Source organism: Malania oleifera, chromosome 5, assembly GCF_029873635.1.
Source record: "Malania oleifera isolate guangnan ecotype guangnan chromosome 5, ASM2987363v1, whole genome shotgun sequence".
NCBI lineage: Eukaryota > Viridiplantae > Streptophyta > Magnoliopsida > Santalales > Ximeniaceae > Malania > Malania oleifera.
The window spans coordinates 1,068,764-1,093,258 of NC_080421.1; the positions used below are offsets into that span (position 1 = coordinate 1,068,764).

The window sequence follows — 24,495 nt, forward strand, 5'->3', positions numbered from 1 at the left end:
TGGTAATTCATCGTGCAAACCACAAGTGGGGAATCGAATCTGTGACCTTGAGGTCATCAAAGTCACAAGTTCTTCCTTACCACTAGAGCAAGCCCGACTGGACTACCTAAAACACTATTACAGTGTTTAATAAATATAAATTCAAAAACAAAGCAAAACGGAAGTCAACATAAAACAACTATTAAATACTATGAAAAATATTACTTTAAAAGACAAAATTTTGTTCATATTTCAGCAAAAAAAAAAACAATAGAAAAACATATTTCAGCAAAAAGGCCAAAAAAAAAAGGGCAAAAAAGTAGTTAAAATGACGGAAATATGAAGTTGAAACGTGTCAAATTCCATGTGCTAGGCGTGTGGGGATCACGTGCCAAGCCCGCTCTTCAAAAAAGTCATTACAACAGAAAATAAAATAATTAAAAAACAAAAGAAAAATAACTCCCCGTCTGTAGAGAGAGACAGAAAGAGGAGAGAGAGAGAGGGAGAGGAGAGAGAGGGGGGAGAGAGAGAGAGAATGGGTAAGGTAGTGGAGAAGAAGAAGAAGAAGAAAGGACGACCTTCTCTGTTGGATCTCCAAAAGCGCAGTCTCAGACAACAACAGCAGCAGCAAGAAGAAAACCTACACACCAACAACAAACCCAATTCCAATCCCTATTCAAACCCTAATTACAGAGCTACCTCTCTATCCTCCCGCCGATCCACTCGCCGGAACCCTAACCCCGACCCCCCCGACCCCCATGACGCTGAAGATGACGACGAATCCACCGGTGGCAAGCGCCGGGAGAAGAAGCTCAAGTTCGTCCTCCGACTCCAGAGATCCTCCACCAATTCGGCCTCTCTTAATTCCGGTTCTGGCGCTTCCGATTCGAACCCGGAGGAAGAAGTGGCCGCCACGAATCACAAGAAGCGCAAGATCAATGCGATTGGCGGCGGATCTGATCATGGAAACACCGAAAAGGTGAGGGATTTATGAGTTTTGTGTTATTCTTTTTGTGGTAAATTTTATGGGGGTTTATACACATGCGGATTTATGGACAGCTTTGCAATTGAAAGCGCCAATTTTCGGCGATGCTTTGTCTTTATTTCTGTGTTCTTCTTTTGGCGGGTGGGGGGGGGGGGGGTTTCAATTGGGAATCTGGTGAAATTCCCTTGAATTTCGCAGCTTTGATTGAGCTATATGCGGCGTTAGTCTTCTGGAATATTAGTTTTTTTTTTTTCTACTAGCATCTGAGTGGATGTGTTTGACTAATTGACTGGTCGAGTTTGGGTTTTTTTCTTCTGTTTTTTTTCCCCCATATGTTTTGCAATTTAGAGGGGCAGTAGCTTTTGTTCTTTCCTTCATGTTTCTATTTTTAGCCCCTTTTATATTGTTAATCAGTAGCATTTAATCCGTCTTTATTTAGAAGTCAAGTAATAATGCAACTGTCATTTCTGATAAAGTTTGGATTTGTCCTTTCTTAATTATTTCTCAGTTTCTTTCTTCTCCACTGTGTCTTCCCTTTTTTATTTTTGTTTTCTCCCACTCCCAATGCTACGCTTGCTTTCCTTTTTCACCGCAGCTAGCGTTGCTAGTGGTTCTCTTCGCTAATCACGGAAAATATTTTGGTGCTATTTTCATGGCTATGGCTGACCTTAGGTTCAATTCTTTGTGCAGGGAGAAAAGCCTATTCATGGTACAAACCCCACAAGTACCCACCAAGGTTGTTAACAATCTCCCACTTGGTGCTCAGAAATACATAACTGGAAAGCTTTGATTTTTAATGAATTTTGATTATATGCAGGGACCCAGCTGGATTCTGGACCCTCAACACCTTTACCGGATAAAAAGTTGTTGGTGTTCGTTCTGGACAGGCTTCAAAAGTGTGTTTTTGAGCTCATTAGTACTGCTTTATATTCTTTCTTGTGTTTTTTTTAATTGTCAGTTTGCTGAGTTGCTTTGCAATTTTTCCTTCAGGAAGGACACCTATGGCGTGTTTTCAGAACCAGTGGACCCAAAAGAGGTGATTTTCAGAGCAATGAAATAATTTATAATTCTTAACAATTTTTAACAAATAGTTTTATTATTGATGTCTAATATCTACAGCTTCCAGACTACCACGATGTCATAGAGCACCCTATGGATTTTGCAACTGTCAGGAAGAAACTTTCTGGTGGAGCTTATGCTAACTTGGAACAGTTTGAGGTCAGGTTACATGTTTGTCATTTTGTCTTGTCTCACTTTCTTGTTTCCTTCATTCCGGGATTCAGGTTTAGTGCTCAAAAATATAAAAAAATAAAAAAAAACATGGCTGACGATGCCCATATTAACATGATGATTTGATCCATTAAGTAGATTTCTGATTGGATGCTGTGGATGTGATCAATTTCACATATATCCAAAACACTGTTTTGTACCCTTTTGCCATCTCTTGTGGTGGACAGTAGACTAGGCTCATCGTGCATGCCAAGCATCCCACGCTTGTTAAATATTTGTATAAGTGAATTATACACTGATCTGATTTGTTCTCTGTGGTGCTCTTTAGCTCTTTGTTTTCAATCTTTGAACAACTGAGGATTATATTTTGATAAAAGGAACGACTTTTTTCTGGACTTTTTTGAGGTTAGATTTTGTTTTTATTAAAGATCCTTCAAGATTTTATTTTTCTATTTTTTATTGCTGTGGGCTTTTGACTTCCAGTCTTGGGTTTGAAGGGGCTGTACTTTGCCATCAACCAATAATAGATTTGTGTTATAAAATGCTACAGTTGTATTGACTGAAAATAATTTTACATTTGTGCTGAAAACAATTAAGTTGGAAATTCAAATGTAACAGTTTTGATTGAAAATTATTGACCAAGAACAAGTTTCCCCCATGAGAGCCAGTCAGTAAAATGATTTAGTGAACTTCCATATTTAATTTAATTTTTATTTATTTTATTTCAGTTAATGTTTGAGACAACAACTATGCATCCGCCATTGCTTATGTATAAATATGTATTGTGTCTGAACATTTTGGCATCTTCTTGCCCCTGCCCTCGCCTTTCGTGTCTGGCTTCATTTTCATTTAGGTTTAGTACATATTAGAAGGCGTATGTTTGGAAGCCTAAACAAGCAGAGTATCAGATTGAGCTCTGCTCTTTCTGATCCAAATTTTTCTGCAATATACTGTTTTTAGCTTTTATGTGAGATAAAATTTTTATTAATGTCCTCAAAAGTGTTTATACTTCCTACTAACTCACAGGAGAATAAAGCAAATGTCTTTGGCCAAATGGGTCATCCCTTAGTTCCTGTAGAGGTGTCAATCCAGGCCTTTTGTGCAAATCAAGGCCGACTAATGTATCACAGCAGCACAACCATTAATGTGTGTTTTGTGGTTAGTTTGCTCTTTTGCAGCTACCTTTTACAATGCTGCTGGGCTATTGGCACAATAGGCTTGGATTGTTTGGTAACTGGTTCTTTTCCATATCCTTGTGTGTTCTCACTTGCATGGTTGGGATTTTGTCTCCATTTCTTTACTTGACATCAGCTGAATGAATCAGTAATATACTGATTTTGCATATAACCAATTAACCATTTGTTGACACGTCTTCTTTATGCAATTACTGCACCCTTTTAAGCAACACCATTGGAAACATATGTTTGACTGGCTGAAAATTCACGTGTTAATGATTAAATTTCCATTTTGTGTATATTCTCCCTTTAGGAAGTAATATATTATGCCTCAGTTAATCTTTGGAACTGTTAGCATTCACAGGATATCTTGATAATGTGCCTGGGTTAAATTATGATTTTGACAGAATTTTGATGGTGATTGTGCTTTGAATGAATCTTGATGTTTTCTTTTCCTACTATGATTATTGGAACTTATATTATTTATTGAAACTGAATATGAATTTATCATCATGCAGAAAGATATTTTCTTAATTTGTTCAAATGCTATGCAATATAATGCCCCCGACACAATATATTTCCGGCAGGTACTACCAAATCTAAACTTTATCCTACTGTTGTTAGGCCATTTCCTTTTGTTTGTATCTCAATTTTACTTTATGTTACTAGGCACGATCCATACAAGAACTAGCAAAAAAGAATTTTGAAAATCTAAGGCAAGATAGTGATGATAATGAACCAGAACAAGAACCCAAAATAGTAAGGAGAGGCAGACCACCAACGAAGAACCTAAAGAAACCCTTGGGCAGGCCTGCCTTGGAGCGGGTGGGCTCGGAGTTCTCATCTGACACAACCCTGGCTACTGGGGGAGAAAACTCTTCTTTACCCCACTATGATCTGAGAAAAGGACCTTTGTTAGACAAGAGTGGTCCTGCTGATTCATCAGGACGAGGCTTCCACGGGTCTCGCAACAGTGATGCTTTTACCAATTGGTTGGCTGAACAAAAATCAGAGAGGCATGATGATTTCACAGGTTCTAACCTTGAAAATCAACTTGTTATTTTCCCTCTCTTTTTTAGCTGTTCTGCTTTCTCCCATATACTTATTTCCCTGTGGAGGCTTGAAAATTATATTTCTCTTTGCAGGCTCCATGTTGAAGGGAAATTTAGTGAAGCATGGAAAGAAACAACTAGTTCTTGACGAGAACAGGCGTAACACGTACAAGCAATATCTTCCATCTGCTGGTGGACCGGAGTCATCTGTGCTGACCACATTTGATGGAGAGAAAAAGCAGTTGATGGCTGTATGTACCCCATTGACAATGATATTATTTAATTCTTCTGTGTGATGGAAATTTAATTTGCTCTGTAGTACATGCGGACAACCTTATACATGTTTGATGGGGCCCATCTGGCAATCCTAAAATACTTCAGAGGTCAAATAATGTCGTAATTGAATGGCCATGAACGTATGCACTGGCTGTTATGTGCCTATAGTCATCAAACAATTTGGACAACAGTTTGATGGAAAATATGATGACATTGGATGCTTGGTACCTTTCAAATTTTCAAGCGGGTCATGTGTTTGGTCCGGAGTATTCCTCTGTAGGGTCCCTTGATTAAATTGTCCCAACTCCTTAACATGTGCTGCTATGTGGTTCCAGTAGTCCTTTCTAAATTAGCCACTTACTGGATTTTTTTTGTGGCTCCTAAGGCAGATTAGGTGTGACTTTGGGTATTTTGTATGAATCAGGTGGGGCTTCACTCAGAATTTGGTTATGCAAGAAGCCTAGGTCGTTTTGCTGCATCTCTGGGACCTGTTGCTTGGAAAATTGCTTCAAAGAAGATTGAAAGGTCCTTGCCTGCGGGAGTCAAGTTTGGGCCTGGATGGGTTGGAGAAAGTGAAGCCATGCCTCAGAGGTTGCCACCCCTACCATCAGCCCCTTTGGTTCAGCCATCGCCATCTCAGCCTGGAAATTCATACTCTTCAACTCAAACTTCCACTGTAGAATCAAAAGGAAATGAATCATTAGAGGGGCTTGAAGGAGATGAATCATCTAAAAATGATATGCCTTCCACCCTTCCAGTACCAGATGGTCATTCCAGCAAGGTTTTCCCTTCATCTGCTGCTGCCCCCTCCACACCCATTGTTGGACATAGACCTTCCAATCTCAGTGCTGAAAGTGAAGAAGCTGTTCGAGGATTTAATTCCTATGCTGGGTTAAATGTTGGGTCAGCGAGGCCCTGGCCTCCCTCCCAGATTCATCAGATGAATCCAGTAGTTCGCCCTGGCATGAATGGCTTTAATGGTACTTTTGGGTTTAATTTTCCTGCTCAAATGGGGAAACTCATTGGGGCAGCCCGTCCACCAGGGTTCAACCTGCAGTCTTCTCCGACACCTGACATGATGTCCAGAACCAACTCTAACCCTGTCCATGTGATGACTGCTGCTAACGGTTTGAGTTCACAAGAACCGAATTTGCCAGAAACTTCAAGTACAATTAATTCAAGTAGTTCTTTGCCAAATTCGGGGCGTGAAGGATTCACAGCCCAAAGAGCAGGGTTCCATCCACGCCCATCGTGGCAGGGATCATCAACCCAACAGAAACCAGATTCTGTTCCACCAGATTTGAACGTCATATTTCAGTCGCAAGGGTCTCCTAGTTCGAGTCGGGTTGATTCAACACACCCAGATTTAGCATTGCAGCTCTGAAAATAATCTGAGTTATTTAATTGGTTTTTCCCCTCTTCAATGAAGTTAACCATAGGATGGTGGGTTCTGGTGATGAGCCACGCCTAACTGTATTTTATTAGTGTAGGTGGTTCTTGTACAGATTAATGTATCCTAATTTTCAGTGTTAGGTGCATAAGCAGAAAGGTGTTATTTGTAACATTGGGAAGTCATGATTTAGCAAGAGTACTTCATTGTTATGTCTGTTGCTTGAAATTGACATAGCAGAGGATTCTAATAAAATAGAATGTGTCAAAAAAGAGTAAATGCCTTCTTAAATGAATGTTATCAAAATAATTTGTCTGTCAATACTTTCTTCTATTCCTTCTTCCCGGGCTTGCTTGTATGCATGCATTAGGTCAAGGGCCTGTGAAGTATGTTTTCCAATCTTTATTGTTTCAATTTTAAAACACTTTGTAGTGCCAGCAAATTGCAATCCAGTTCTATTGTGACTTTTAAATCTGCCTAGCGAATTCTGTTGACAGGATTTGTATTCTCCTCCTTAAGTTACTGGTGGTTGTATTTGTTTCATGAATGATGGTCGACTCACCTCTCTGTTGTTTAGTCAAGAGTCAAAAGTCAAAAGTCAAAAGATTCAGAAGTGGAGGAAGCCCTCCTGCTCAGCTCATGCACCACCTTGCGATGAGATGAGGTCACGTCCGGTCTGGTCTGGTCTGCTCTGTTTGGGTACTTACTGATCAAGCCGCGTCCAGGTGGCCCATGGTGTCAATCTCTGCATCGTTGACAATACGGCCCTCAGGCCTCAGGTGGGCTCCATTTTTAATCGGACGGCTACCGCCCTCATATCATCATCTAAATTACTACTTCAAAGTCCAAACCCTCACCATGAGCTGGGGCTCTTCAATCTTCTGGATTAATCCGGTCAGGTGAGACAATATCTTGAACACGCAGAGTTATTTTTATTCATTTGTTTTGATTTATTTTTAATAGTCCTTTAATAGTTTCATTTCATTTTATTTTTTCCAAGTTCTCAATTAATTAGTTGGCTTCAAATTTAATAGGATGGCAAATGACATATAATTGCTATCAAAGTGGATGGTTAAGCAAGCAACATTGAAAGGTTTAGGCATAAGACTAAATTTCGAGACTTGCTAATAGTTGGAGGACTAAGTGTGTGACTGAAACCGATAAAGATTATTTAGGCCTAATAGATAAATTCGAATAGGGTTAGGATGTGAGAGATATGATTGAATTGGAGGCACGTGAAATATAATCTAAGATACATGAGGTGCGGAGGTAAAACCCACTTGAGCAACTATTGGAGAATTCAGTTTACTCCCATGAGGGAGACGGTTTCCACTTAAGAGAGAGAGTTCAAATCGAGCTCAAGTGTTCAAACATGTGTTCCTACGGATGTAGATATGTGGAAGAGGCACGACGAAGAATGGACTCCTATAGTTTCATACCCTTTCTCATAGTTGAGAGATGACTTCTAGTTCGTTACATGTCAATTAATGACTTCTATTTAAGGACGAGTGGTTGAAACTTATAAGTGATTGAGAGATTGTTGAGAATTTCATTATGAGTTTGTTCCACATTGAATAAATATAGTGAAGGATGAATGCATATATATGGTTGAGCCCAGGTCTCAATAGGATTAAGTTTTTGGGTCAAGTTGGTACTCTCCTATATATATCAAAGCCACTCGTTAACCTCCTCAATCCCAACAATTATCCAGGCGAGCGACATTATAAAATATAGGTGTGAAATTAATTCTCTTAACGTGTTAACAATTAGGAGATCAAGTATGTATAATTGAGGCTAATAAGGATCATTTAGGCCGCTTGGTATATAAACTTGAATTGGATCAGGACGTAAGAGGTAGTATTGATTTGTAGGCACATGGAATGCAATTCAAGGCATATAATGTATGGAGTGATGGATTGTAATTGGTTGCATGTCAAGTAATGACTTTTGTTCAAAAGGGAATGGTTGAAACTCACGAGTGAGGGAAAAAATAAAGTGGAGTATGAGTGCTTATATACATGGTTGAATTTAGGACTAATAGGCTTAAGGTTTTGGGTGAAATTGGTGCTCACCCATATATATCAAATTCGTTCATAGACTTTTGCAATCCTAACAATTGGTATTAGAGCCGATGGTTTATAACTCTATGTGAGTGACATCGTAAAATTTAAGTGTGAAGGTAATTCTCCTAACGAGCTAACAGTTGAAGGATTAAGTGTGTGACTAAGGCTAATAAGGATCATCTAGGCATGGTAACTAGATTCAATTAGGGTTAGGATGTGAGGAGGTAGTATTGGTTTGGAGACACGTAGAATGCAATTCAAGGCACGTAAGGTATGGGGATAAGGGTTACTTGAGCAATTGTTGGTAAATTAGGCTTACTCCCATGAGGATATAGTTTTCCCTCAAGGGGGAGAGTTCGAATTGGAAAGTACTCATGCATGTGTTTCTATGGATGTAAACATATAGAAGAGGGGCGGCGAGGAGTGGACTCTCAGGTCTCATGTCCTTTTCAATGGTTAAATGATAATACGTAATTGGTTGCAAGACAAGTAATGACTTTTGTTTAAAGGAGAATGGTTGGAACTCATAAGTGAGGGGAATATTGTTGAGAATTTCACTTGTGAGTTTGTCTCACATTGAAAAATAGAGTTAAGGATAAGAGCGTATATACATGTTTGAGCTCAAAATCTAATGGACTTAAGCTTTTGGGTTCAGTTGGTGTCCAACCATGTATATGAAGCCCACTCTTGAACTTTCCCAATCTCAACAATTGGTATCAAAGTCAACAGTTCGTAACTCTGGGCGAACAACATTATAAAGTCTAGGTGTAAAGATAATTATCTTGACATGTTAACAATTGGAGACTGAGGCCAATAAGGATCAAATAGATGGATCTGAATAAGGTTAGGACGTGAGAGGCAGAATTGTTTGGAGGCACATGGAATGCAATTAAACATATGTAAGATGCAAGGGTAAGACCCATTTGAATAACTATTAGAGAATTAGGCTTTATCCCATGAGGGATACAATTTTCACTCGAAGGGGAGAGTTTGAATTGGGCTCAAGTTTTCATGCATGTGTTCCTATAGATGTAGACATATAGAAGAGGCGTGGTGATAAGTGGACTCTCATGATCTCATGCCCTTTTCTATACTTAAGTAATGTCTTTTAGTTGGTTACTTGATAAATAATGACTTCTGTTGAAGAGGAAGTAGTTGAAGATAATAAGTAAAGGGGAGATTGTTTAGACCACTAGTGAGTTTGCCCTACATTGGAAACATAAAGTGGAGGATGATACATGATTGAGTTCAAGATAAAATAAGCTCAAACTTTTAGGTTCAGTTGATGCTCACCCATGTATATCAACCTTTTGTGAACTTCTCCAAAAGCAATAATTTAAAACGTACCAATCATATAATATACAAGTAGAGACCCACATTAAATTATAGTGGTATGAAACCCACATTATTGGGACCTATAAAACGAAAAGTATTTGTGACGCCCTGATTTTCATACCATTTTTTTCTTTATCAATAATAATCAATCAATCATCTGCCACGTCACAACCTCTAATACCTTTTCAAACATAACCCGACCTGAAATGGGTATTGGGTAAACAATCATTCTCATACAAACAACCCTAACAGCGAAAGTCAATATTTACAAAACATCCATAATACAAATAATCAGAGTTCTAACCATCTATATATACATGTCTAAACACATCCCCAAAAATCAACAAAATACTCTAGAGAAATAAAACATTCCTAGCTCATAACACTCACCTTGTCTATCAGGGTATCAGCTCCCTCTATCTCAGAGCTTTATCTACTCTTCTGTCATGGTTTCTTGAAATGTTTAGATATTGGGGTGAGACACCTTCAGTAAGACGGATTAAATTATTTACAGTGTGTGACACATGAGTTTAGTTATATCATAATACACTCATTTTAAGTGATTATATCATTTGAGAAAATATACAAATATGAACTGTGATATCCCATGGAAGAAAGACTTAAAAAAGATTTGATATTACTACCCATATCAATAAGGTGCACCTTTCTTTTCGAGAACCTTCCCATAAGAACTTCACAATTAAGCATGCTTGACTTAGAGTACTATCTTGGGATGGGTGACATTCTGGGAAGTTTTCTTAGGAAGTGTGTGAGTGAGGATAAAACACATTGAAAATGACACATGTTGGTCTGTGAGACTAGTCATTAGTTCGATAAGGCCCGCCCTCCTGTTGTTTGGTCCAAGTGGAGGAGGAGAGACGTAGTACTCCCTGAAAAACCCAGGTTAGGGCATTACAAAATGGTATCAAAGACATTACCCAGCCGGAAGTGTAATGAGATTCACATCACCTCGGTTTGGAAATGTGGATTCGTAACGAGGATGTTGCGTTCTATAAGTGGGGGAGAATGTGATACCCCGTGAAAGAAAGGTTTAAAAAAGATTTGATGTTACTACCCATATAAAAAAGGTGCACATTTCTTTTCGGGAGTCTTTCCATAAGAACTCCACGATTAAGTGTGCTTGACTTGGAGTAATCTTAGGATGGGTGACCTTCTGGGAAGTTTTCTTAGGAAGTGTGTGAGTGAGGACAAAACACATTGAAAATGACACATGTTGGTCTGTGGGGCCAGTCATTAGTCTGATAAGGTCCGCCCCCCTGTTGTCTGATCCAGGTGGAGGAGGATAAACGTAGTGCTCCCTGACAGACCCAGGTTGTGGCGTTACATGAACTCATAATCGTACATATATAAAACATAATTTTATAAGCTTTGATACCATTTCTCATACTCATACATTTACAACTGATATTTATCAGCAAAGTTCCCGAGAATAGGGGAAATTCCCATATATGTAGTGCCCCTCTGCTATGATATCGTTTGTAACCTTACCCTATTAACTCGTGTGAGATTACTACTAATACTTATCAGGGCACTCACCTTACTCAGTAAGCCCTTGGGCGGAGAGTTTTACTTTGCCATAATTATTTATGTAATTAAACTCACACTCTTTCATTTCTCATATTCATATTTCAATAGCTTTCATAAGCTTTTCTTTCTCATTTTCATTCTCATAATCTAGCCCATGAGTATCCTCGGTAACCTATCCATGTGCTGTCTGTAACTCATGACTGCCTTGAGGATATTCATCATGTCATGTTTCCCCCCCTGATTAGGGTTGTGCGGCCTGAAGGTTGAATCTAAACTGCGGTTGGCATATCTGGTTAGATCAAAACAATGAAACTACCCATCTATAGTACGATTGACCTAACTATGCCTCGTTCGGACGTCAGGTGGCAAAACTACCTTACTCACTGGCACAATCGACTACCACGCCATACTCTCCACGAGACCGTGTGGTTGCACTTAACATTCACTAGCAATGGATTTATAACTAATTTGTAGATTTTTTATATTTTCCGGGTCTCTATAGTATTTCTCTTCCTGGAGTGAATACTAATTTGTAAAGTGTTAACGTGACATTAATTTATAACACAATTTTATCATGAAGTATAAATTTTTTTATAAAAGAATATAAATGCCATATTTATTTTTGGTTCATTGGGCCTAAACTATGTAGTAACAAATGAATTATCTTTCACTCCATATTCCCTCACATTCTCTCTAAATGTTTGAATTTGAGGGGTTCAATGCTAATAACAATTTAAAAATTTTAACATCTAATGTGGAGAGAAAATAGGAAAATATATATTTTTAAATGATTTAAAAACAAAATCTCTAATCCAAACATAACCTAAAATAATATAAAGAAATAGAAAAAGAAAAATATAGGGTCATGGTTGGGAAATATAGGAGGAAAGGAATATAATTCACATGAACAAAGCTACACATGCATATAAGGTGACAAATGACAATTAAAAATGCGAGTGAGTCAAAAAAGATTACAAATGCTTTTTACTTCGTATGTTCAACTATTTGCGTCACAAAAAAATAAGTAAAAATTTTGACAAAAGGAAAAAAAAATGGCGACTCAAGGTGCAGCAGTTAATTTGTGGTATAAGTTATTTATTTATTTTTATAAGCGGCATTTAGTATGTTTATTGAAATAATGTAAAAGCTCTTTGCCTTGGCGAACATAATTTTTCTAAAATCAAATGACATAAGAATTGATGCTTGATTAATGTTTGATCACAATATAAAAATTAAAAAAATAATTAAAATAGTATGAGACTTTAAATTTGAATTGGTATGAATTTGAAAAAAAATTTAGTATAATTTTACACTATATTTTGTCCAAACCCATACAAATTCAAACAAAACTTGAATTATGTGCTCCCAAAGGCAGGGTAAATATTAAATAAAATTTAGTATTAGTTTATAATATATTTTCATAATAATCAAACAAGAAGCAATATAGGATTGTTTAATTGCAATTTTTTTTTTTGCTTTCACCTTTTTCAAGTTATTTAAAAAATAATATTATACATAATTTGAAATTTGAATTCTATAAGTTTATTATCTTATATTTTTTTTTTTTTGCAAAAATGTTGGATTAATAAAAAAAAAAAAATAAATAAAAACTGGCTTTGATTATTTGAATTTTTAAAAAGGTTTTCTCTCTTTTCTCATTTCTGTTTCTCAAGTTGAAAACAGAGCCCAACTGTGATAGTGATTTTTGCATGTGATCTCTTTCAATTTTCACTCTGTTTAATTGTTTGCCCTGTCGCACTTAATCCCCTTCCTGGGTTGAACTTAGAAAATCCATTTTTTCTAGGGTTAGAGAAATTAGGGTGGGGACGCAAAGGTTAAGGATGTTTGTTTTCTTGTATTACGTCTGACGCGGCTCTTTTGACTTTAATAGAATTGAACGCGCAGAACAGAGCCTTCTCATCCGGTGCAGTCCCCCATTGTTGTCACTTGCCGGTTCGTTAGAAAAAGAACACTTTTAAAATTGATAATTGAAAAGAAAAACAGAGACTCAAATAATGATAAAAAGAATGATTGAAGAATAAAATATTTACACCAATACTGGAGTCAAAGCTTAAATTTTTTGCTGAGAGCATAAAATTTCTGTAAATAACTAGAGTCGAAGGTTAAATTTTTTTTGCCCAGAGCATAAAATTTCTGCAAATAACTGATGTCAAAGCTTAATTTTTTTTTTTTTGTTGGGAGCATAAAATTTAAATTTACGTGAACATTAAGCAAAATTTTTAGTTTGATGTTATGTTACTTTTTATTTAGAATTATTGAAATCTGAATTCAACGAATTTAGAGTTTTTTTTAACTTAAATCTAAATTCGTCAAGCTTTGTTGCATTCAAATTTACATGAGTTCAAACTTGAATTTAAAATTTGGGTTTGAATTTTGCAGTGCAGTCACTTCCCATTCGCATTTTCACTGTTGAGGAATCGAAGAGAAGAGAAGAGAACGCTTTTAAGGGATAAATTCAAAAATAGAAAAATGGGCAGAGGCGCACAGGGAACAGGTTTGACGGAGAGAGAGAGGATTCCAGTCAAAGGAAATAAAATATGAGTTGGCTGAAATGGAGCAATGGGAGGAAAGGTACCAAGACGCTGAGAGCAAACTGGATCAAAGACCGGGTCGAACACGACTCATCCGCAGTCAAATACAAGGAAGAACGAGAACCCAATTTCCCCTTCTTCCTCATCTTCGACTCGCAGAGAGGAAAACCCTTTCCGTTTTCTGTGGCTGCGCGGTCTCAGATAGTTTCAGATGGGGATTTGCTGGGGTTCTCCAGCTGTTAAACCAAGTCTTACCGCCAACGACCGTCTCAGCTCAGGTACCCCACGCCGATTTTGATGATGTTTCTCCATTTTTCTCATCATAATGCGTTAATATGTTCGATTTCTCAACTGGGTTGTGTTGTTTTTCTGCTGCATCGTTCTAGAATTTCTTCAATATTCCGACTAAGTTAAATTCTTTTGGCACATCCGTTGAAACACTTGCTACCAAAACAGGGATATCTCAGACGACAAGCAACACAACATCATCTTCGGGAACTAGCAGTGTTTCCAGGAACAGCCGGTTCTCGGCATCCAGCGGCGATGACGCATCTGGCAACGGGCAGATCTTGTCTACCCCTAACATGAGGATCTTCACCTTCGCAGAATTGAAGTCCGCAACTAGAAATTTCAGGAATGACACATTGCTGGGAGAGGGAGGGTTTGGGAAAGTCTACAAGGGTTGGCTTGATGAGAAGGCGTCCAAGGGCGGCAGCGGATCCGTAATTGCTGTTAAAAAACTCAACTCTGAGAGCTTCCAGGGATATCAAGAGTGGCAGGTAAACTCAACTCAACTCAACTCAAATCTATCTATCAATCATGAACTAAAGGACTAATCAATTTAAGAAATTCGATCTTATACTCTCACACTGTTTGTGTTCATATATATATATATATATATATATATATATATATATATATATATTTCAGTCTCCAATTTGGATTTGTGTAGATTTGGAGAAACTTCTATAATTTGGTGTTGCATTTATCCAAATCCATTAAAATCCAAATCCAACCTCTGAGCTCCCAAACCTTGGTTCTTTTGTTATTGCAGTCCTACATTTATTTTGTCATTATCTATATCCCTCAGCTTATTTTGCTTTAACTTTTTAGCTGGTGTCTTTGTGTTCTTTTGTCGTTTGCAGCTTAAATGTTATTAATTAAGCTGTCCTATAAGTATTATTGCCATTTGTAACCTTAAATAGTATTAAGCTTGTTTCTTAATTGTGTGCATCTCATTTATAATCCTAAAGAAAGGAGCTATTTGCATTTCTACAAAGATTGTTTTCATTTTCTATATCTTGTAGTTGTAGCTTATTATCATTTTTTTTTTCTTTTAGTTTGTTTCTTAGTGTTCTTTTGTTCTTAAATATTATTGTGGTAGGTGGGATGCATTTTTCTAGTGCACTTGCCTCATTGTTGAATTATCCCCTCCCTTGTTCAGCTATATGGGAATCCAATTAGTTTTTACAAGTGATTAATTGAGGATCTTCTATGGGTTCTTTATTTACTTTTTTTTTTGGGTTGATTGGAGCCCCACATTGGGCGTAGGTCGGCCGTCTCTTATCCCGTACTCCTTCCCACCTTTCTAATCACCAGGATGCCTCCTAGGAGATTTCTATTGGCTTTTAATGAAGAATTAATTGTGCTCGCATCATTTTTATTATTGCCAAAAATGCTTTGGTACCTAATTACTATCTATGGCCACTTAATTACTATCTTGCCAATTAAAAACCTGGTGAAGGCTTATGTGGAAAGTGTTGGAGCTATGATGGATATGTTCCCATTCTAAGATATATATAGCAGCCAGTGTCCACAAACTCCACCATGTTGTTTCCCAAAAATGACCAAACAAAGGAGAAGAGGCAAAAAAGAGGAAAATTCATAAACCAAATCAGAAAGCTAAGTCAACTAAGTGTTAAAAGTGTTGTTGTGAAATGCATGATGCTGTGCAGATCAAACTGTGTGGAGTAGTAATCGTGGGTGAAGTTTGTAATTGTGCTTTTTTCAGTTTGTTGTCCATCCAGACGGGTGAATGTGATTGATTTCCCAGTTCAGCTTTCCTCGCGCTTATACTTTATAGCACCTGGCTTCCGCTATAGTTTAAGAATATTTACGCCTAATTATACCATTTAAGATTTTACATAGTGATTTTATTTATAGTATTCATATAGTTGACCCCACTTAGTGGGACTAAGGCTTGGTTTTGTTGTTGTTGTTGTATTTTATTTGTAGTATTGAAGTGTGTAAAATGTGTGTTCCTTTTTTCATTAAGCATATTATATCTAACTGCAGCATAAGTTGATTTTATATCAATGGATTTATTTGAGCATAATTTACATAAATATTGATCTAGACATTTTACAAATGGTTAACTGGTCAGCCATTATGCAATTGCAGTCGGAGGTGAATTTCTTAGGACAGCTCTCTCATCCTAACCTTGTTAAGCTGTTGGGATATTGTTTGGAGGACTCAGAGCTGCTCCTTGTTTACGAATTCATGCAGAAGGGCAGCTTGGAAAACCATCTTTTTGGAAGTAAGAACAAATTACAATTAATTCAGTTGTTATGACTTGCAAGATGTTGAAGCATGTGTAGACTGTTTATTGGGAAGAGAGTTTGTTTAGTAACTAAACACATCGCTTGCGCAGGAGGCTCTGCTGTTCAGCCACTTCCATGGGAAATACGGCTTAAGATTGCGGTCGGTGCAGCTCAAGGCCTCGCTTTCTTGCACACATCAGATAGACAAGTAATTTATAGGGACTTCAAGGCCTCAAATATACTCCTTGATGGGGTACGGTTCCATATGATCCATTAAATGAAGTAATCTTTATTTTTATCAATGTGGAAACTGAACCATTTTCTAAACCTGTATTAGCTTTTCTCATGAAGTTCAAAGAAAGGGTAAACTTGTTACATGGCATAAAGGAGCATTCATTCTCTATTTGGAACAGGGAAAAGTGAGGAAGAGGAAAGGAAATGAAAGGAAAACATGAAGAAACCCACCCTTTCTTATTTGATAATCAAGAACAATGAGAAAGAAATCAAAATATATTGCAAACCTACAAACACAACTTTTATTTTACATGTCATTGACCTTAAATTTTTTCTTAATTTTCAATAACATTTGTGTATATTTTCATCCTTTTTTTTTTTTTTTATCAGTAAAGGGTAAATTGTATTGATCAAATGAAATATGTACAAAAACCTCGAACATACACCGAGTAGGGAGGCCAAAGCTCCCAAACAAAACTAGGAAAAACCTAGAAGCAAGTACAATCAAACCTGGGCATACCCAGGGCACAAAGGCTTAAAAAAACAAGCAGCATTAAAACTAGGAAAAACCTAGTGAGTACAATCAAATTTGGGCATATCCAGAGAACAAAGGGAATGAAAGATCAACAGACCTCAAGGTGGTCTAGACCCCTTATTCCTATTCTTACTTTTCACAGGATGAACAGTCCAACCTTGTGCCTTATCAACCCCTTGATTTATGCCACTAACTGTAGTCTCAAGGGGAGTTTCTCCTTTATCCTTAATCTTTCCAATTTCACCTTTACCTTGCTTAGAGGAAGAATCTATGGTAGAGTTTGCAGCAGTGCACCCAGTAGAACACTTACTTTTGGAACCACCTGCAGTGCAACTTTCCTTGGCGTTCAAATGCAGACTTGTGTCCTTTGCTGGTGCTTTTGCATCTACCGTAGAAGTACTAGGGTTGCCTGCATCACTGCCTGATTGTATACCCTTAACTATAACATGCTCAGTGACAATAGGTTCAATGGTCTTCTTTCCTTGGTCATCACCCGGGCAAGCTTTCCTAGCTTCCAACGGTTCCTTCTCCTTCTTGGTTTTACAATTTCTTTCAACATGGCCAAGGGTTTTACAGTAACAACAGAACTTAGGAACATTTTCATAAACTATATCTTGGGTGAATGAACGATCATTAGAGAGTCTAACCTTGATACTCTTCTCCAGGTCCTTTGAAACATCAATCTCAACCAAAACCCTCGTGTATGAAGGTATTTCCCTGTTAGTGGGTAAGTTTATCTGCATACACAGGCGTACCCAAAATAGAGCAAATTTTCCCCAAAGCCTTCAAAGACCAGAGTTCAAGGGGGAGATTTCTCAACTGAATCCAAACTGGGAGAATGCTTAGATCCTCCATATCAAATTGAAACAAGTCTAGCATCCTTTTAAGCAACAGAGGACGGCCAAATGCAAGGTAAGGGCCCCCTGTAAGCACTTGAAACATGTCCTCTTCACTACAAAATTTAAAATAATCCAACTACTCACATGGTGAAAAACTTCAACCTTTGCATGCCAAGATTCAATAATTAGGTTGAGGGCAGCTTTTCCTGGAAATTTACCTGCAAAAAATCTCACCAAGCTGTGTTCCCACTCCCTCTTTGTATCGTTAAAGTCTTCATCATCAATTTGAGCTTCTTTACCAACAGTAGCAAATTTAGGAACCGCACCACGATTCTGTTGGTGCCTATTTTTAGCAAATAAACCTGCCCAAGAGAACTTGTTCCCCTTCATGAAGAACTCCTTATCACCTTCATTTGTGGCATTTTGACAAGCACTAGAATTACTAACACCTGCCAAGTCCTTGCCATCATTTGGCCGAACACCTGAAGGGTTCTTAGTTGAATTAATACTAACCCCTGCATTGCCCTTAGCATTCTTTGTATTCACCCTAGTAGCACCCTTTGCAGCATTTAATCGAACACCTGGTGCACTAGTATCAAAAGACTCAACTATGCCCCTATTTCCTTCAGCAATTCCCTTTGTGGATATTTGTTGAGCACCTGGAGTGCAAACTGAGATTACAACATTCCCAACAGAGTATTGCTTGCCACCTTTCCCATGCATGTCCTTTGGGACCTCTGCATTCTTCACATTGTGATGCCAAGCTGCAGTAGCACAATCAGGAACCGAGACATTCACACCTGCAGGGGTTAATGGTTGACGAACATCTGCTCCCTTTGCTGCATTTGGTCGAACAACAGGCGCCCAAACACCTGCGCCAGTCTTCTTATTACTTGAGGGAATAGTTGTCTTCCTTCCCGATTCCTTTGTGTCATTGCATCGAGCACCTGGTGCATGAACACCAGAAGGACAGTGGACGGTCCAACCAACTGTTCCAAACATTTGTTCTTCGTCATTTCCGTCCAGATCTACAGAGGAAGATTCCCCTGGGTTCTGTTCGCGATCTCCATCTGTCTCAGTTTCATATTCAGAGGTAAATTCTTCACTGCAAAGCCCAGAATCTACCTCCTCCTCCTCCTTTGATCTGCTACAGGAAGCAGATTCAATCACTCCCGTATCCTTCTGCAACTTCAGATTTGAATTTTCAAATTTTGATCTGCTACTTGATGGGGCTTCTTTGGGCCCCGTAGCCTTCTGCAATTTTAGATCTGCAATTTCCTTAACATTTGAACTGATTTGAGAATTGTTAACTGGGTTTACAATCTCATTGGTTCTTTCATCATCTTCTGAATCTTCGGAAGAAGCTCCATTTTCCTTCAATGGTGAAAATCGGTTGGCGGCTGCAGTGAGTCTGTCAACCTCCTTTCGTATCTATTGAATATTCTTTCCTGCCCAAAGAGATTGATTTGCTCCATTATTTGCGATGAAATCAAGGGCAGAATTCTGTTCCTTATACAAATAAAATGCTGAAATAGCCTTGGAGGTTGAATTTCTCCCCATGGCCGAACAAATCAAGAACTCAGTGAGCAGATTCAGTCCAAGCCGTGCGTCCCTCCTAGAGAGAGGGAGAGAGCTTCTCTCTCTAACACGACATGACTGCGTATGTTTTCATCGTTGCTCATATTTGAGGTATAAAATTCAGTGAAAAACTAATTTCCATTTCATTTTATTTTCTTTCCTTTTCTCTCTCACATGCTCTGTTCCTTAATCCAAATATAGCTTTTAGAGTTAGAGATTTATTGAAGAATGCCCAAGTCTGTTAAGCTTGTTCTAACTTTTGTTCCTACTGCAGTCCTATAATGCGAAGATATCAGATTTTGGCTTGGCGAAACTGGGTCCAACAGCCAGTCATTCGCATGTTACGACGCGGGTAATGGGTACTTATGGCTATGCTGCTCCCGAGTATGTGGCCACAGGTAATACTCTCCACACTTTTTTTCCCAGGCTGCAATAGTACTCTTAAAGCATGTTTGGTTTGTGGGACGGGCTTGATGGAATAGAATGAAAATTTGAATGAAAAGCATGATGAAATCAAGTAATGAATTCAATTCCACTTCTTTCAATTCCATTCCATTACTATGTACCAAACATGCAGTTAACACTGAACAATTGTCAGCCTCACCCTTTTAACTGTACTGGCTTACCTTGGCTTGAACTGAAATCTCTCAGCCTGCTCTGAACCTAAAGCGCTCTTTGTGACGTTAATATATATGTTTGCATGTACATGTTGTGATTAATTATGATACAGGGCATTTGTATGTAAAGAGCGACGTGTACGGTTTTGGTGTTGTTTTGGTTGAGATCCTTACTGGGTTACGAGCGCTAGACACAAACCGCCCGAGTGGGCAACACAACCTCGTAGACTGGGTAAAACCATACCTAGCAGACCGAAGAAAGTTGAAAACTATAATGGACTCCCGCTTAGAGGGAAGATACCCTTCAAAATCTGCAACCGAAATTGCTCAGCTTGCTCTAAAATGCCTTGGGTCTGAACCCAGAATGCGCCCATCAATGAAAGTAGTTCTGGAGACTCTGGAGCAGATTGAAGCCGGCGGTGACAAGCTGAAGGAACGCAGAACTAATTCTACTCGTCCTGTAGTACCCGTTAGACGTGGCCAACAGCCTTTGCACCGTCCGTCTCCACTTCGCCCCAAGGAGGCTGGAATTCACCCCTACTCCTGATCAAGGGAAAAGGTGCTGGCTTCTTGCTATGACAGATGGTGTTCCTTTTATTTCTAGCACCAGTGTTGCTTTAGAAGACACCCAAAGATCAAGATTTATTACTGCTTGTTTTGCATATGCTGTATTATGGGGTCTTGGAGAGTGTTTTGTTAATTACTTCATATTTTGGTCAGTCTAGTGAGTTTTGTGTGCTTGAGTAGATGCTGAGGGTCGTTAATATTCTTTTTTTTTTTCCGAGTTAATGGGGATGTTAATGATGTTGTGATTAATATGGGAACCATATATAGGACAAGATGTGGGAAAATCATATTCATATCAATATGTTGTTTTTCTCCGAGGAGAATGCTTGGAAGGTGGGTGTAAGCCGCGTGAGTCATGTTCCAACCCCTTTTAATTTATATAGGTACTTAGTTTGTTGATAATTAATAAAATTCATTACTTCAATAAATGATGGGAAATGATTAATTTTTTTAACTATCTGTTTGGAATGCCATTTCTCTCTAAAGAAATAAGCTACATATTTATTCTTGTTTGGCGGAGACGGTCTATATACATTGTTATTATATTTAGGGAATAGCTATCTGGGTGGATGGCTACCCTTTGGACTCTCTGTTTGTCTCCTTCTCTCCCGTAGATGATTGATTAAAAGAAAGAAAAGAGAGAGAGAGAGAGAGACTTGATGAAAATGAGCTGATAGATAAATACATAAAGAGTGAAGTTCTTTGTGTGTTTTTAGTAGTCACTAGTCACTGTACAAATTTGCTCCGAGTCCATAAATTAAGTTGCAGGTGGTCTCTATAATTTTGTTTCTAAAAATATTTGGTCGTAGCCATCCAGATGCCCTGTTATGATTCAATTTATATCATAAGAGAGTTAGGAGGAGAATAATGAATATTACAAGATGGGGTGAAGTTAAATTGGTAGAACAAATGTATAAATCCAATCTAATATGAAAGGTCATAATTAATAATGAAAGTGCTACTCAAAATCCATCATATGCTATAGTAGCCCAAATAGCAATTGTCTATCACAAGTTGGCTCATACTTGAGTTAAGCCTTTGCCACAGCAGTGGATTAATGTTACCATAATTTGGTCTATCAATGCCTCCCTTAATCTTATTAACAATTGATTGCATTCCTAGCTCTGTGAACTCGCTTATGATGTGTTTAGATAAATTTTCAAGATGCTCTAAGCTGGTAGCAAACAGTTTGAAATCTAATTTGCTCACTGCTGGAATCAAGGAGCTGGATTTGAAGGAAATCAAAAGATGTACAAATTTCCAGGAAAGAGGATTCCCTTTTAGATATTTAGCGATTCCCCTAGCAGCTTCTAGATTGAATAAATGCATTATGCCCCCTTGATTAATAGGATTTTTGGCCTTCTGAGTGGCTGGCCAAATCACACAATATCCTATGCGGGAAAGTTGGAATTGATTAACTCTGTAATTCCCGCGGCCTCTAGTTGCCTGGAAAGAGGTCTGTTTGCTTGCCTAAAAATGAAGGGGGCCTGGGTGTTTTTGATTTAAAAGCCCGGAACAAAACCCTCCTCACTTGTACTTTATGGAATATTCAGGAAAAGAAGGACTCGTTATGGTCTAAATGGATCCACCAGATTTATCTAAAGGGTTCAAGTCTTTGGGAGATGGTAGCAAACCATGATGACTCCCCTCTATTTGAAAAACTTGTTGATCTAAAGAACCCAATTCTGCAGGTTTGTGGAGACCGGCTGGCTGCTGGAAATTTACTAAACCAGTGGGTTAGTGATGGACAGATCCTTACTTCTCATATTTACAATTTTTGGAAAGATAAAGGAAGTTGGTTCCTTGGCATAAGGAGGTGTGGAAGTGTGGGAGTACGCCTAAACATGCTTTCACCTTTGGTTTGGAATCAAAGGGAAGCTGCTTACAAATGACAAGCTGATGGGAGATGGTATAAACCGTGAGTGTGTTTTTTGTAAAGCAGATGTTGAAACAAATGAACACCAGTTCTTTAAATGCAGGTTCTCTAAAATTGCTTGGGATTTGGTTCGTGATTGGTTGGGTCTTACTAGGGCCATGACTACGCTGAAAGCTGCTCTAGAATGGCTTTATAAGAAAGCTAAAGGCACTGGGATTCAAGCTTTTGGAAAGAAAGTTTGCTTGGCGACCACTGTTTACTTTATTTGGCATTTTAGAAATAGAAAGAAATTTGAAGGAAAGGATATTGGCCGGAGGAATTGCTAAAAGTGATCCAAAGTCATACCTATAGGCTGGTTTATGATAGATATGACCTCTTCACTTTAGACTAATTCCCCTTTGGGAGTTTTTGATTTGTACTTTTAGGTGTTCTGTGTATTAGTTTTGCCCGTAGTTAAATTAGCTTCGGGCTTTACATTTCCTAGTTCTGGGAGTACTTGTATTGCTTTGTTTTTGTGAGTGGGGCTTGGTTCCCCTTGTCCTGGGTATGCTCAGTGTATACAATATTCTCTTTTGATCAACATATATACTTACGGATAACAAAAAAAAATTGATTGTTATCGAGTTATATATGGTTTCGAACACATAATGTTAATTGCTTGCTACATTGATAATTGTGGTTAATATTATAACAGTTTAAGTACACAAAGATGTCACGTGCATGCCTGAGATCTCCCATTTATAACAATTTTCAAATATATACCTTTTAAGTAATCACGGTTTTCCTTCGCCATAAGTGAAAGATTTTCTAATAAAGTTTAGGAGATGCCGTCCTCTTTTTTTTTTAAATATATATATATATATATATATATATATATATATACCTCTTAAATATGAGTTACGACTCAATAATTTCCAATTTTAGGAGAAAAGATAGAATGAAAAAAAACAAAAAACTTATGAGATTTAAATAAAATATCTCATTGTATTGCTCTTCTAACCTAAAAAAGAAAATATATAATTATTTGCATTGCCCTGTCCTTTACATAAACAAAATATTGAATTGCATCACTATTTCAATATTCTTAATTACTTGCAGTAAAAATTTATAATCAAATCTCACTTTTGAATCCAACCCCAACAGCAATTAATTAATTATATATATATGCAACTAATTAGTCCACACACACACACATATATATATATATATACGCACACCTTAACTAGGGATTCCACGATAACAGGAAAAGGAAAGACACTTCATGCACAGGACCTACTATCAGAGGTGCCAGCTTTTCCCCGGCCTACCTAGCCTGCTTTGAAATTCAAAAGCAACTTTTTATCTAGAAAAACGTGTATATATATTATATATAGGAGTTAGGGTATGTGCATATTTTGATAAAATATTTTGTAGGGCAGTACAATAATATTTTATAGACATATGATCATAAAATGGAAAATAATTTCCAAACGTGTATCTCGCATAATAGATTCTATGATTTGATTTTTAAGTAATTTATAGAGTCGATAATGTTGCCTTCTTTCCTATTGAGAATCATGTTGTGGATCATCTACCTTAATCTAAGACTTTTCATTTGTATATTCATTGACCTGTAATTGTCGTAGTTTAGTTCTTTCCATTCATTTGTAATCAATCAATACATGTAATTAACATATACGAATATGTAAATACATCTATATATGAAATTGACTCACCACTGAAAGGTGTGATGGTTTCCAAACACTCGCATGGTATCAAAGCTCTTGCGGATTAGCCTCCCACGATCCTACCTCCCTTCCTATGATTGTTGAACCCTCCACTCTTCTCCCTTTCAACACCCTAATCTACATGGTTATAATCAAACTTTCCTCCTCCTACTATCTCCTATGGAAGAGTCAATTGCTTCCTCTCTTAGAAAGCCAAGAACTAACGGCCATGTGGATGCCCCCACCCCGTTTTGACCCTATGGTCTTAGACACCAAACGTCAAACATGTGGCATGGAAAACTACAGACCAACGTCTCCTTAGCCTTCTATTGTCCTCCCTCACTGAGGAGGCCATGGCTGAAGTCATGGGTCTCTCCACCTCATGCGAGGTTTGGGTTGCCTTAGAGAACACCTTCAA

General features: G+C 37.9%; 2 protein-coding genes across 2 annotated transcripts; both read left to right on the forward strand.

Annotated features, from left to right (window-relative positions):
- The first annotated feature begins 360 nt into the window (after positions 1-360).
- On the forward strand, positions 361-6,359 carry LOC131156366 (uncharacterized). The gene is made up of 9 exons (XM_058109995.1): positions 361-958; positions 1,655-1,700; positions 1,782-1,860; positions 1,955-2,000; positions 2,084-2,182; positions 3,888-3,956; positions 4,039-4,402; positions 4,515-4,672; positions 5,122-6,359. Exons 1-9 carry the CDS (start codon positions 515-517, stop codon positions 6,079-6,081), a joined length of 2,265 nt encoding a protein of 754 aa, XP_057965978.1. The 5' UTR covers positions 361-514; the 3' UTR covers positions 6,082-6,359.
- Positions 6,360-13,372: 7,013 nt separating this feature from the next.
- LOC131156367 (probable serine/threonine-protein kinase PIX13) lies at positions 13,373-20,923 on the forward strand. The gene is made up of 6 exons (XM_058109996.1): positions 13,373-13,863; positions 14,042-14,364; positions 15,986-16,121; positions 16,236-16,378; positions 19,586-19,709; positions 20,042-20,923. Exons 1-6 carry the CDS (start codon positions 13,797-13,799, stop codon positions 20,473-20,475), a joined length of 1,227 nt encoding a protein of 408 aa, XP_057965979.1. The 5' UTR covers positions 13,373-13,796; the 3' UTR covers positions 20,476-20,923.
- The last annotated feature ends 3,572 nt before the right edge of the window (positions 20,924-24,495 follow it).

What these genes read in the sequence shown, in the direction of transcription:
- LOC131156367 (XM_058109996.1), top strand. Translation starts at nt 13,797, where the DNA reads ATGGGGATTTGCTGGGGTTCTCCAGCTGTTAAACCAAGTCTTACCGCC. An exon ending in CAACGACCGTCTCAGCTCAG is followed by an intron (nt 13,864 to 14,041) that starts GTACCCCACGCC and finishes CTACCAAAACAG; the next exon opens with GGATATCTCAGACGACAAGC. An exon ending in TCCCGAGTATGTGGCCACAG is followed by an intron (nt 19,710 to 20,041) that starts GTAATACTCTCC and finishes ATTATGATACAG; the next exon opens with GGCATTTGTATGTAAAGAGC.
- LOC131156366 (XM_058109995.1), top strand. Translation starts at nt 515, where the DNA reads ATGGGTAAGGTAGTGGAGAAGAAGAAGAAGAAGAAAGGACGACCTTCT. An exon ending in CCCCACAAGTACCCACCAAG is followed by an intron (nt 1,701 to 1,781) that starts GTTGTTAACAAT and finishes GATTATATGCAG; the next exon opens with GGACCCAGCTGGATTCTGGA. An exon ending in AGAAAAAGCAGTTGATGGCT is followed by an intron (nt 4,673 to 5,121) that starts GTATGTACCCCA and finishes TGTATGAATCAG; the next exon opens with GTGGGGCTTCACTCAGAATT.